The sequence below is a fragment of the Mchenga conophoros genome, linkage group LG4, assembly GCF_057382185.1.
Source record: "Mchenga conophoros isolate Kocher_MC1m ecotype Shallow Benthic linkage group LG4, M_conophoros_male_GT1.1, whole genome shotgun sequence".
Taxonomy (NCBI): Eukaryota; Metazoa; Chordata; class Actinopteri; order Cichliformes; family Cichlidae; genus Mchenga; species Mchenga conophoros.
In genome coordinates, this window is record NC_140529.1 from 21,805,245 (window position 1) to 21,820,362 (window position 15,118).

A 15,118-nucleotide genomic window follows, 5' to 3' on the forward strand; every position below is an offset into this window, starting at 1 on the left:
GCAGTTGTGCCACGGCAATACAAAGAGTAATAAACTGAGATTGACCATCTGTTTTTCATTACTCAAGGCCGCGGGCTCAGACTGGATCCAGCTGGATGAGTATTAGTCCATTAAAGGTGAAAGTTAATCACCTGCGTACTTTCTGATGAGAAAAAAAGTAAATAAACGGGATAAACTCTTTAGTTCTGGAAATCAGTCTAACCTGCTGGTGTTCATGTCAGCATCAGGTTAGAAATCACACTAAAGAAACATTTCCTGCTGAAATAAATACTTGTTATAGGCTAAAATTATTTTTTTTTTTAAAGGTTCACAGTGAGTATTTTGTTTGCTCAGTATTTATCACAGACTGCTTTATTTATCCGTGTGATTCGTTTCAGTAACATACCGCCTTTTTTATATTTGTCTGCTTTTGTGTTTTTAAGCCTTTGAAAACATGCATTTATTTTTTAAAGGGTGACCGGAACTGTAACTATGGTGTTGTTTCTACTTTGACAAGTGCTAAACGATTACTGAAATGTGAGTGTTTAGCGCCCTCGTTTTGTCATAGTATGAACTACAGCACCTGGTTAGTGGGAAGGTCGTTGGTATCAGTAACGGTTATGAGATTTTTATGTCACTGCATTCTGTTTTTATTTACATTTTCCCACCATCCCAACTATTTTGCAACTGGGGTTGTATATATACATTATTTATTAAAATCATTCATCCTAAAAATACAGATCTTCTTCTACTTCAGAATCAGAATACTTTATTGATCCCTAGGGGAAATTATTTAATACTTCTATCAGCTTTCAGTCTTTTTGTCATGCCACCATCTCTAAGGGGCTAGGCGCTGTCTCTGTGAAAGAGCCAAGAGCTTTAATTTCCACTTCCTCCATGCAAAGGTTGGCTACAATACGTGACACTGGGGAGCCCATGGTACAAGCTTTTGCCTGTAGAAGTGCTTGTTGTATTTAAAATATGTGGTGATAAGGCAGAGGTCTAACCATGTGCAAATCTGATGCTGTAGTTGTTTTCTGACTGCCTCAGTTGCATGTATACAAATGAAGAGTGAGACCACATCAAAGGACACGATGGTTTCATGTAGATCCAGGGTAAGTTTCTGGACCTCGTTCGTGAAGTCAGTGGAGTTTTTGATATGACAGGGTGTGTTCCCCACACACGTCGCCATTCAATTACAGTATTTACATTTACCAATCACTTTATTAGATACACTTTGTTAGTACTATGTTGTGCCAATTTTCCTTTTGTAGCTGCTTTAATTCTTCATTGCGTAGACTGACACAGTGCAGGAAACATTCTTTAGAGATTTTGATCCATATTCACATGATAGCACTGTAACATTGCTGCAGATGTGTCAGCTGCACATCCATGATGTGAACCTCCTGTTTCACCACATCCCGAGCTTGCTCTATTGGACTGAGACCCAACGACTCTGGTGGCCATGTGAGATCACCTGAGCTTCGTGACATAGCGTAATATTCTGCTGGAATCAGCCAACACAAGATGGGCACACTGTGGTAAAGGGATGGACATGGTTAGCGTCAATATTCAGGTTGGCTGTGGCATTTAAATGATGCTCAGTTAGTGCTAAGGGGCCCAATAGGGCCTACAAGGTAGGATGGATGGATGTTTTCATGTTGCTTATTCCAAATTCTGACACTACCCTCCAGAAATTGACACTCATTGGACCTGGCAAAATTTCATTGTCCAGTATTGTTGAGCTCATGCAAACTGTAGCCCAAGTTTTCTGTTCTTAACTGACGGGAGTGACAGTCAGTGTGGTCTTCTGCTTCTGTAGCCCATCTGTATCAAGGTACAAAGTGCTGTCTTCTGCATACCTTTGTTGTAACAAGTGCTATTTTATTTACTTAACTGTTTTACTTGCCTTCTTCAGAGAACTGCTGCTCACTGGATATTTTCTCTGTCTTTTTTTATTTTTTACTTAAATGGCCTTTCTTCTTTTCTTGTATCCTTTTTGTTTTGCTTTTGTTCCAACGTTCACTGGGTTGCTTTATTGTGAAGGTTTCAACAGGAAGTACAGTTGCGCCCTCCAACGCAACATAAATTCAATCAACGGCTGTAATTATGAATGTGTTAAGTTCATTTTTTTAGCAAAGATCTCAAACAGCAATACCATTGGCGTTTTTGATGGTCTGCATCAGGGGTGGCAAACATAAGGCCCGAGGTCAATTGTAGACTTTCAACTGTCTTTTTATAATTTTTATAGCGTTTCCTTCCAATAAAGATCTCCTCCGTGACTATTATACATCTCCACTGTTAAATTAATTAACAAATAAATAAATAGAAATTTATCTGTGTAATAACAAGGGCTGTTTTGTTTTACAGCTACAGGATAGTCTGGCCAATGAGTCACCAGTAATTTGTCTGTAAAGTCCAAAGAGTCGTGCTGACAGATGTATTTGATTTATAACATCAGAATCTCTTTAACATGTAGAAAAACTGAGGCATTCTGTTGAAATTCCACTTTCTTATGTTTTATATTAAGTTAATGAATGTGCAGTTAGAGTCGTTAGACAAGACTCTCAATGTACAATGAGTTTGACATCCCTGGTCTGCATTAATGAGGATACTTAATTAAGGATAGTATAAGGATACTGTATTTGAAACGGCCTACTTACTAAAAGCTTTGGGCTCATCAGTTAGATTTTAGTGGGTATTTTAGTAGCACAGTTATGACATTTATTTGAATAATAATATGTTATGAAACGGCTCCGAAACTTTAGATGAACTGTTGTCTGGACCCATTACAATTAGGCTACCAGTTGGATGTATTGAGAGTGAGAATCCAAATAGCTGGGTGTTTTCATTATTTTTAGGACACCGTTCAAAACCATTTCCTGCCACCCAGGGGCAATGTTGTATCATTTTTAGTCCTCCTTCCCTGCCCAAAACAGTGAGAGCAGGTAAGCGGTCTGGGAAGAGGTGGTGCTATTGCGCACGCGGCTCTAACCCAGAGCAAACTGTACTCAGCGTATGCTCTCCGAACTGTTGTTATGGAGAAATTTCCAGTGAGAGGAGAGGACCCGGCAGTCTATTCGACGTCTGCAGTAACAGTAATGGTGCGCTGTCGGGGGCTCTGAAGTCTGTGCGCGCCCGTCGGGTTTTTGTTGGAGTCTTTGAGCCGTGCGCTTCAGCTTGGATACAAGACACAGGATCTGCTGCTGTTGCTTCGTTACCTGAAGTTTTACACTTTGCTGCTTCTTGCATGCACTATTTTTTTCTTTTTCTTCTTGTTCTGAAGCGCATCTGTGGCTGTTCCACTTTGTGTTTTTGTACTGGGAGAGCGCGCGTGTCAGCCAGATATGTTTTCTCCAAGAAGTTTAGCAGCCCTGCAGTCGCTCTCCTAAACTCCAATATTTCCATTTATTGTTATTATTGTTGTTGTTGCTGTTGTTGTTATATTTTACTTGAACACTTCAGAAGCTTTAAACTGACAAAGGGGGAAATGGCCAAAGTGGGGAAACCGCGGCTTTGTGTCATGACAAAAGGGGAGAACGGGTATGGATTTCACTTGCATGGCGAGAAAGGAAAGAGCGGCCAGTTCATCCGCAAAGTGGAGGCTGGCTCCCCCGCAGAAGCGTCAGGGCTGCGTGCCGGTGACAGGCTGGTCGCAGTGAACGGAGTAAACGTGGAGAAGGAGACGCACCATCAGGCAAGTAGATGTGTTTATTATTTAACTTGTGTCTTAGCTGGCTGAGCAGGGGCTACATCAACAGGTGACACTGGCTGATGCAGACATCCTGACACGGTGGCGCATAGCCTCCTCCTCCACTCGGCGTCACAGACCAGAGGTCTGCAGGTTATTGAATTACAAAACATTTTGTTTGGAAACAAGGGGCGCGCTGAGCAAGAACTTTACGCAGGCTGTATTCCTTCCCTTGCAGTTTTTTTCCTAGTGAAATTCAACAAATCAGCAAGTCTCTAGTCAGTGGCCTGAGCTTAAATATAAACCGGTCCCTGTAAATAAGATCTTAACAAACTGTGTGCTCCTCTATTTGCAAGGCCTGGCTGGTGGTCAGATAGAGTCAGCAGGCTCAGATAATTATTTTCACAAGTTTGCATGCACACGGGGGAAGATCAGCACCAGCCTCCTCTCTGTGTGCTGTATATTAGGTTTGTTGCAGCTTGAAAGACGAAAACAAACCCTCTGACTATTGTGTTTGAAGTTCAGGGAACAAATCTGCCACCCAGGTGTTTCTAAGGAGCCTCATATTCCTGCTCATATGACAGTGATCTATAACAACGACAATGATAATTGTCAGTTTTGAAAACATCGCTTCCCACTATATTCCCACTACAGATGTATGGGAATAAATGGTTAGAAAAACTGATGGATCAGTTGATACAGTTGCTTTGTCAAACAGTAAGAACCAAATAAATACAAAGTTATGTTAAGAAATTCAGTTAAAGGAACACACATACCCCAAAAACCTAGAGCCATCGCCTTTTTCAAAACGTTGCTTATACAGCATTTTTCCTAAAATAAAGATGCAAATCACAGGCCTGCATGTTAAAAGGTGTCTACAGCCTAATATAATGGTCAGTAATTATATATTAAACAAGTCCTTGATGGATGGATTGGGACTAATCCTTCATAGGAGTAGCATTTAATTATCTGCTGCCAAACTGTAGAGAATTTAATGTATTCAAACCAAACGTTCGATGTTCCATTCCTCAGGTGGTACAGAGGATTAAGGCCATGGACAACAAGACCAGGTTGCTGGTGGTTGACTCTGAGACCTATGAAAGCCTACGCAGCCTGCGCCTCACAGCAACAGAGGATATGGCCGTCCTTAGAATTGGAAATCCTTCCTCCTCTTCCTCTCCACCTGTGTCTCCTTCTCCAGCACCATCGTCAACACCATCTTCCCCCTCCAAGAAGCGGGAGAACGGCTCTCTGTCTAAGCAGCCCGTCACAGTGAGCGACCAGGTGCAGAAGCCCACTAGGAGGTCACCGTCTAAGGCTGCAAAGAAGGTAAGGACGTGCTGGATCATCACAATGGTCACACTACACGCTTACTAAAGCACTAATATGTGTGTTTCCAGGCTTGTTAAGGAGATATCTGTCTAACAACAAAAGAATTTAAAACTTACAGAAAGAGTGTGTTTTCTTTTTTTCAGTGTGAACCAGCTCCCCAGTAAACCCACAAATAACTGTCAAGCTTCTCGAGCCAGTCATCATAGAAAATTCTTAGAGATTTGTCTGCTTGAACACACCCGAGAGTTAAAAATACGCACTTTGCATTAGAACAGATGGAAGGTAGTGACTGAGTCATCACTTTGAACAGACTCTCCTCAGCATGCTTTCACCCTAGACTTGTTTTCTTGTCGCTTTGCCAGTTTTTGATCAGATACGTAGATAACATTCAGGTTCCACAGTCTGCGTTGTTACGTGTGAATGCAATGAATGCGGGTGAAGCATTCCAGATGTTGTGTTAGAGGTCAAAGAGGATGTGAAAGGTCAGAGGTTAGGAATCTGGCACCAGGCAACGTAGTAACTCTGCAAAAAGAAAATCCACAGAAATCTTGAAAATAAAAAAGTTGCAATACATGAAAAATAATGACCTGCCTATATTTTGAAAGGTTGTAGATCGAGTGTTTTTACAGGACAGTTACAGGATCGCTGTCACAGTTGGTTGCCTAACCTGTAGTAAGCATTCGATACTTTTTATTTTCTCTTTTTTTTGGATTCACTGCTTATTATTACTCCCCTTTGTCCTGAAAAACAGGAAGCGTTTCCGCCCGCTCTGTCTCTCCTGGAACGCTCTGAGATCTGATCGGATTTGGTTTCAAATGGTCTTTATTGGGGGGAGGCCGAGGCTCAACTTCTATTCTCTGCATTTACACAACATGTGTTTTCACTTAGGCTTGCCTTGCCAATATGTGAGCAGCACTGAGGCAGTCCTTCTACCAGAGCAGTGACAGGCCCAATCAGTTAAATCTTGGATGCGTGTGTTTGCGTGTGTGTGTCTTTTGTCCAGCTCTGGCTTTGACCTGTGGGGAGAAATCCTAGTACTCGGTTCAGGAATTGCTCAGCGGTCTCTCGTTTCTCTTTTCTGTCTTAATGAGTCTAATGAAAGAATTGAAGAAAAGCTCAGCAAGATGAGCCAAAAAAAGGCATCTGTGGTTCCGAATAAAAAACGAAGGAAACCTGTTGATGTATCAACAGTTCACATTTGCTCAGGCACCGTGACAGATAATCAGCTTCTTTCTATTTTTACTGGCGCAATGAAGAGTTCCTCTGTGGCCTGACTGATTCCTGTGAGCCTCCAAAGAATCGGACTTCTCAAAGGAAGCTGTTCCCTCACACATATGCAGACTATTGGCACAGCCTGCTGATGCAGCACGTCCCCTTGTTTGGTGTTTACAACAATGAAAGTGGAGGGGAAAAACACACAGACCACCGAAGAAACACAGAATAACCGAGACAAGAATAAACTATAAAAATACATAGTAAAATACTCCTCCCAATTCTTTGTTTTTGATTCTTGTAAAAGTTTCTTTTTGCTCATCAAAGCAGGAGAGCCAGACCGCTGAGCTAAGCAAATTTCCTCATAGGTTTCACTTTTTTAAGAGAAGGTAGGAGAGGGAACTAGAGACAGAGCAGATAGAAGGAACCACACCCAGTGCTAACCTTGAGCTTTGGAAGAAGAAGTTTCAGGAAGTGCTCTCTCCTCTTTGCAGTGCAAAGGAGTCACACAATGAGGGAGAAAGATGGGTTGTGCATGTACCAGTATAGCAGTGAGGGTGGTTGTGCATGTACACAGTGTGTTTCCAGGGTCTAGCCTCCTGCTGGGGATGTTTTTTTTTAATTGGATACCTGACCCCCAAGCTGTTTTATGTTACTGGTGTTTTTAATTTGCACTTTCAGTTCACTTTGTGCAGATTATGTTTGTATATTCAGTGAAAATCACAAATTTCAAGCTATAGCCGGTTTTGCACACGTACATTGTTCATTTTCGAGCTATTACCTGGTGAAGCTGGGTACGTACCAGATTTCAGGAATAATACCATGCTAGCTTCCCAATGAAAATTCAGTGTAATGTCCAAATGAGCACATGTAAGAAAAGAGTGCCCTGGCTCCTGAACCCATGCGCTGCCCCTCACCAACAAACACACCTTCTAGTTTTCAGAACTCTGCCACAGACAGTTTCCTCCTGCTGTACGATGGGAGAAAGGGCAGATGAGGCGACGTCAGAGCTGCATTGTGACCTAAAATAGATAGACTTACCTCTGAATCCACGAAAAAAACACCTTTAAAATAACATATTAACATAAAAGGACTTGAGAAAGATCCTATGTTTTCTTCAATACGAAAATTATCCAAAAAGAACAGGAATTCACTTCATGCCTGTTCAATGGTGCCAGTTTTCCTAAACGTAGACAAGTATGGCTCAAAATGGGTTTCAAAGTTGGAACCTACTGCTAACTAACTCAGTGAGAGCACTGTACTTTTTATTTACAGCAACAAAAATCACAAAATTATTGTTAGGGGATGGGAGGGGAGGTGTAGGAGGTCCCAGTGTGTCAGCTGCAAAGGGAAAATCTGGGCCATGATCAGTTCAGTTTCAAACTATGTCCGTCAAATGCCAAACTTTTATTACAGCTTGTGTTTTTTTTAATATCCCCTTGTCTGCTGAACGAATAGAAGCTTCGACAGCCACAGATCATGCAGGTCTAATAGCCTAAAATCGCTACATGCGTAAGAAACATGACATAAACTTTTTTCTGCAACTGTAATTACTTTCACATTTCCCCAATAAATATCCCCATGAGAGGGATTTGTGTGTTTGTGCATGTGTTCCCCAGGTTACATGACACTGTCTGTATTTTCCCTCTGTTTTATGGCCGCTCATCCCCCAGGTTGCTTTTTTCCTTTGCATTCCTCTCATGTTTACTTCTCTCTTGATTTGTGGTACAGCAGAAGGAGTCGAGAGGGCGACGGCTGAGCGATGGATGGACTGGCTGTGTGTGTGCATGCATTCTAAATCAATATCCTCTATATATATATATATATATATATATATATATATATATATATATATATATATATATATATATATATATATATATATATATATATATATATATATATATATATGACCAAAAACAAAAAAAAATGAAGAAGCAGACAATTTTTTTGTGTTCATCAAATCTCTCCTAACATAAGTAGATCATGACACCTTTGCCTGGTAACGGCTGTTTTGTTGCCCTTTTCAGCATTAGAGAGAAGTGTCACTATCACTGAGCACCGTTCTCAGCTTTCAGCTACTTTTGCCCACTTAAAGTGAGTAACTGAATTACAGAACCACATTAAAGGCATTTTGTTTTTCTACCTCTTTGATTGAAGATCAGAAGAAAGTAGCTTATTTTTGGTCTCTGAAACAATATTCGTTTCCATCTCTCCTAAAATCTTTGGCCTGTTGGCACAATAGCAGCCACTAGACTGTGTAGAAAGCCTCTAGCAGAAACAGTGATCCTACTGCCTGTGCCTGCTCCTGGGAGAGCAGAAGAAAGGCTTCAAGGACAGCAGCATCAGCAGTTTAGGTTAAGCTGCGTCGTCTTACCTCAGCACACACCTGAGGTGTCTGTGCTCCGTCCACGAGCTCCTCTTTCCCTCCTTTGCAGACACACACATGCGGTGAGGTGTGTTATGTGTGTGTCATTAACACTAAACCTTAAAGATGAAGCATTGGGTTTCACTTTCTCTCCAGAACCTGTTTTGAAACAAGCACACACACAGACATGCATGCTCACGTACACATTTACCTAGAACAGCCAGTGAAGGATATCACTTCCCAGTTCATTAGTTACACCTTGCTAGTACTGGGTTGGACTTTTGCCTTCAGTGCTGCCTTTAATTCTTCATGGCACAGATTCAACAAGGTGCTGGAAACCTTCCTCTGAGATTTTGGTCCATATTCAGATGAGAGCGTCACACAGTTGCTGCAGAGTTGTACATCGGCTGTACATCCATGACAGGAATCTCTAGCTCCATCATATCAAAGGTGCTCTATTGGACTGAGATCTGGTGACAGTGAAATCATTGTCGTGTTCAAGAAACCAGGTTTAGATGGTCTGAGCTTTGTAACATAGTGCATTTTGGAAGCAGCTAACAGAAGATGACTACACTGTGATCATAAAGAGTTGGTCATGTTATTCATCCCTAAATGCACTGAAATGTGGTTGACTGTTTAGATAATTACATTATTAAAAAGCAGCTAGATAAATGTATCTAATAAAGTGGCCAGGGACTGTATGGTTGCAGCAGCACCCTGCTACAAAGAAAAGTGACAGCAGACAAGACTTGAATGAGGAGCTGTGGTTGGAGGTGGGTTGCAAAAGAGCTTGCAGAGAAAGCAGCATGTATACATAGAGTAGAGCTAGCTGGTGTTTGTTGGCACTGAGATTAGGAATTAACCCGTGGTGTACTGGGATTGCATACTAAGTTGTTTGTTTGTTTTTTAAGTGTAATATAGAAAGTTTGGGGGGAGAGGACTGCTTGCATTACCTCATCTGTGGAAACTGCTGCATTTCAGAGTGGATATTGTTTCTGTTGTTCACCTTTCCCTGGCTGGAATTTTCCTCTTTTGTTCATGGTGAAGCCTCCGACACACATAAATATATTGCAGCCTTTTGTTGGTCTTTCCAGTCCCGCTGGACTCCGGGGTGGTTTGACACCAGGCTTGTTAGGAAACACAGAGAAAGTCATTGCTATGGTGACGGTCACAGTGACACCACTTAGCGTGCAGGAAACATACACACGGCTAAATTTGGCACAAAAAGTCTATATGTGGAAAACAAAGAAAAGGAGGAGAGAAGTTTTACAGCTTTCCCGGTACATGATGCAACATCTGAGCTGTAACTTTAATAGTTCTGTTTCCAGGTGATTTGATACTTAACAACATGTCCCATTCAGATACTGATCAGTATGAAACAGTGCAACAACAGATGACTGATCCTGCTTCTAGCCCACTGAGAAGCTTGTTTTTAAATAAAAATGTAAAAGATTTGCAGACGTCTTGTAGAGATCACCTGTTCCCTGTGGAGATGCATCTGTCAAAACAGTTACAGAGAGGAGGGGCGTGGTATGTGAGGGTATTCTGCATCTGATCGTGAAACATTTGCATGATCAAGTTTGTCATATTAACGATTTGATGATGATGATGATGATGATGGTGCAAGGACAAACATGCACATGTGCATATTTGTTCAACAGGCAGTTGCATCGCCCTAAATTCTGACTTCCATCAAACCATTATGACCATTGTAAAGACTCTATATTATAGTGAGAAAACCACAACAACAACTTAGACTAAAAATCCTCTTAAACGAACTTAAACAGACCCATGTATCCAGGCTTGGGACCGGTCGCTAGAAATACACTAAACCGTTTTAGAAAATGCAGATTGTTGTAGTCGTTTGAGTGAAAACCATTTTGTGAGATAATTATGGACAGACATCACGATGTTTAAAAGTCAGGGCTTGAGGTCAGAGGGGTGAGGAGTGTAAAAGAAATCTGCCATCAGTGTTCTCTGTATGGATAAAACAGACGAAAACAGTAGAGGTGCTTTTAGCAGTAATGTACATCTCTGTGTATTTAACCTTAAACAGATCCGCAAAGGCAAGAAAAACATCTGCTTTTCCTCTGTCTCTCTGCAGATGTTGTAAACCGTCACGACAAGGCAGGCTTGTCTCTTTCCTTGTTTGACATGTTGTATTTTAAATGCCCCTTTTGCTTCTTGGTCTCTGCCTCCTAAAAATGATTATTTCTGGCCATTAGTTTAACAACAGAAAATGAGACCACGGCTCAGCTCTGACTCAGTGGGAGTCACATGTCCTGTTCTCTGGTTCAGCCTCTCATTTTGCCCGGGATAATAGGAAAAAGATGTTTCCTGTCAGCTCCAATGTAACAGCACAGAGCACAGGATTTGTCTGGGGGTCCTGCAGTCGCCACTTCAGCCCGTGTCATAACCTGCAGGATTGCCCTCCTCTAAGGTGTACTGTGAGGGGCAAACAGATGAGAAGTTGTTGCTCTGACAAGGCGAGCCATTTGGGGGTGTCTGTTACTGCAAAGGGCTGCACAGAGGCAGCAGTTTGTGTGAGGTACTCTGCAGAGTTTTCTTTTATGGCGTTTTTTTGTTTAATCTCCCTTAAACTGACGTCTTCTAAACAGATGTTTCATGCTTATGAAGAGTTTGAAACTAATTTACTTTTTACTGTAAGTTGGCGAGAGTGAGTGACTCTTACCAACATCTGGAGCTAGTGTACAAGACCCTCCACCCCCTGCTTTGAATACCAATGTTGTTACATCAAGGGTCCTGATTCTGTGTGTGTGAGAGAGAGAGTAAACTTAATTCCTGGAGTGGGATCACGTAGGATGTGGAAGGGTCACTAGTGGGGAACGATGGTATGTGTAGGCTATGTATTTTGGGGAATTGCAACACAGAAATTGAAGGTGGGTAATGCCAGAGAGACATGAACAACTGAGAGTACTGTGTTAAATGTGTGTGGGTGGGTATGTGAGAGTGAGCACAGCTGTGTGCTTCTTGTATTATCTCTCCCTATGCAGAGCTGATAATGTATTCAAATTGTTTCCCAGTTAAACCAGTGGATGTTGACCTGAACACTTCGCCAGATGGACAGTTTAAGCGATGTAGAGTTACCTAAAATGAATTAGATACAAAAATGTCTGGTTATGCATTTTATATAGTAGATGCTCTTTTCTGAATTTGTCACCTAGAAAACCTTAAAAGGTGTTTTGACACTGCTCTTTATTGTTAAGAACGCTTTGAATCAAAAGAAGATCGCAGTTATGTACATTTGGCAGTAAGACTGCTCTGGGCACTCCCTGCTTCTGCATACACAAAAGTAGAAAGCATATGCATGTGGTTCTCTGGTACAGAACAGCGCGGCCATAGCGGACAGCAGACTTGACACTGATTAACTTAAAGCAGGAAAAGCCTAGAAACGGCGACCTGGACTGGAGATGGGTTGCATAGTGGCTTGCAGCAACTGTAGAGAGGCTGAAGTAACTTAAATTTATATGGGGTTTTCCAGTTGGATAGATAAATAATGTTCAGCTGAGGCTGACTAGAACTGAGATCAGCTGTATAAACTAATCCAGCAGGACATGCAGGTTGAATTTTACGGACTTTTCTCTTTTTTGGCATTTTATGTCTAAATCTGATGTTATTGGTGCAGTGCTGGTGTAGTGAAGTCCTACTATTTTGAGCACCATATTGCTAAACAAAGAGTAGTATTTCATAACATCTAGATTACTGAAATAGACTTTTTACTTGTCCATTTACTTGTTAGGTCCCCCTGTGACCTTTTAATACCATATGCACATACCAGTACCTTTAGATCCTTGGGCAGAGGGATTTTGTCTGGCTAAAAACTAAAGGGGGCAGAGCTTTTGGTCTCTGGCCTTCATGGCTCATAAAGTTAGTAACATATATCTTATGTGTTTTTTTTTCTTTTTTTCATTGGTTTCAGTTTATTTTAGAACAATATTGAAACCACTTTATGGCCTGATTTCAGCACTATATTAAGGTCACTGATGGTGAGCTCTTGATGCGGTATGTGGCTAACTGAACTTCAGATCCTGCAGCAAATCTCTGCTTGTTGTCCCTTTTCTACAAGCTTAAATCTGTCCAACATCTGTTTTTCCTATTCAGCAACTTCCTTGAAGTCTCCACTAAAACAAAATATTGTTTATATAAAGTATCTGCATTAACTGATTCCCATGTGTTTTTTAATATATTGTGCCTTTTCTCTGTGGAGCACTTTGTAGCTCTTTTTAATGACTTAACAAATTACCAAAGCCATACGTGGATGGATTATGAAAGAACTGAACTCTTGCTATCTAAAAATCATATCTGTGGCAATTAAGATGCTTGACCCAAATCCTCAGCTTTATTTATAGATTGTACTACTTTTGTGTAGCCCTTACTGGCCTGAATGTTAAAAACAGACCTGTGATCCGATGCCATCTTTGAATCATCGGGGACTAGCATCCAAAAGCTTTTCCTGAAACCATTAACTCTGATATTTAATTTGCGATTTTGAGTTCTCTCACAGATAAATCTTTTCTGTTTGGGTAATGAACACTCTGTTCTGCTTCTCTGTCTCAGTTTTCTTAATGTCATCTTTTAAATGTCAGTTGTTGGATGTTGGAATGTACAGTAGGTCAGCCGCAGCCAGGGTGAGGATCGAACAGTGCACTGCCCACGCAAAGTGCTGGCAAAAAATATGAGAGAAAGAGACAGAAACATTGTAACATACAGAGAACTCAAAAAGCAAGCAGCAAGAAATTATTCTGTTGAGTGAGAAGTCCTTGAAAGTAGTAAAGAGAGCTTTTTGTTTGATGCAGACTTGCTGTCACATCTCTGCTGCTTCCCTGAAACACTCCTCTTTATATCTGCTACACTCACAGCTGCAGGCCAGCATCTATTCCCATACATCGATCCTCACAGAGGTCACACACACACACTTTGAAAAACACATCTGACGTCCCACTGGCCTTGCTCTGTTTTACTCAGCTTACACATCTCAGACCTGTTTAATTGAAGCCATCTTTTGCTCTGTCTGTGGGAGTCAAGTAATGGGAGAGAGGTTTTGCTTCCTTATGGATCAACTGGGAATTCTAAGGATGCTTGAGTAGTGACAAACAAGAGGAGGAGGCTTGACCTCACCTGCATGTGAGGTGAGGTCAAGCCTATGTTAATATCAGAATATCACAGGAGAAATTGAGATTCATCAGACCAAGCAATGTTTTTTCCAATCGTCTATTGTCCCCTTTTGGTGAGCCCATGTGAACTGTATCCTCTGTTTCCTGTTCTTAGCTGACAGGAGTGGCATCCGGTGTGGTCTTCTGCTACTCTACCCCATCTGCTTCAATTTGTTGTGTGTTCTCTGTAAACCCTAGAGATGGTTGTGGAGAAAAATCCCAGTAGGTCAGCAGTTTCTGAAACACCCAGATTAGCCCGTGCCATACCAACAACCACGCCATGTTCAAAGTCTGTGTTGAGGCATCCAGCACGGATCATGCTTGTATCTCCATGATATGACTGTTGTAATACATGCACATATATAGGTCGGTAACTTGTAGAACTTCTTTCTATTTTTGGATGACTGATAATTATCCAAAACCTGGTCGAATGTCTTGTTTTGTTTAAAAATAAAATACACATAAAATGTTAAATTAAATCACGAATTCAATTTCAAAGAATTTTTGTTACTTTTTTGCTTGAAAATGACTTAAACTGATAAACGTTCTATTTTGTAATCAATAGATAAACTACTTGTTTAAGCTCTGCTCATTCAAACGGTTTCTTGGACACTGTGAAAAACACACGCAAAACCACAACCGTCACCTCTGAGAGTTGAGGGATATCTGCCACGCACTGATAACAGGGGTGTGGACGCACTCATCCAAACGTTACATCACTCACGGCCGTCCCATCACACAGCAAAAACACAAAATGGAGAGAATTTTTTACATGAATTTGAAGGTGGGAAAACAACCAGAGGGTAGAGAAAATAACTGCCCCAACCTTTAAAACATCGCTGCTTCTTTCTAACACATACATCATCACATTACCACCAAATGCGTCAACATTGGCCCATAATTTGAAATGGCATTTAAATGTATGTAGAAGCAAGCTTTTTGTTTTTCTGCCAGTTTCTTCATGCTGGATGTGATACTTGAGCAGAAAGCTGGCATAAGTTATCATGGCATGGAGGGTGAAATGCAAAGCAAACAGGAGATTAAGGAAGAATGAGGTGAAGAAAGATAGTGAGAGATAGCGAAACTCTGTAAGGGGGGCTTAAACCACCTGTTGTGCTTTCTGGCTTTGCATAGTTTCACTAACCTCATGCATGACTGTGAAAATGAAACAACGACAGATCACTGTTAGGATTCAGGACGCTGAAATCACTGAGGCAAAGAGTCTGCTCTCTGGAAAATCCTTTTGGACAGTCAGTGTGTTTGATGTTTTTCCTTCTGTAGTGAAATCGGGCAGTGAGAATCCCATCAGCTACATACAGCGGCTCTCATGGATGATTTGCTCCGAAGGTCACATTTGTTTCC

The 15,118-nt window shown here is 41.3% G+C and overlaps 1 protein-coding gene across 2 annotated transcripts in view; it reads left to right on the forward strand.

The window, feature by feature from the left end:
* Positions 1–2,989: 2,989 nt before the first annotated feature.
* LOC146576003 (Na(+)/H(+) exchange regulatory cofactor NHE-RF2) overlaps positions 2,990–15,118 on the forward strand; it is a 38,975-nt gene continuing 26,846 nt past the window's right edge. For both annotated transcript variants that reach the window (XM_085270965.1, XM_085270966.1), the window contains exons 1-2: positions 2,990–3,676; positions 4,703–4,999. In XM_085270965.1, the coding sequence (XP_085127091.1) occupies positions 3,230–3,676; positions 4,703–4,999 (744 nt within the window). In that variant the 5' untranslated portion in view covers positions 2,990–3,229. The remainder of the gene's footprint in view (positions 3,677–4,702; positions 5,000–15,118) is intronic.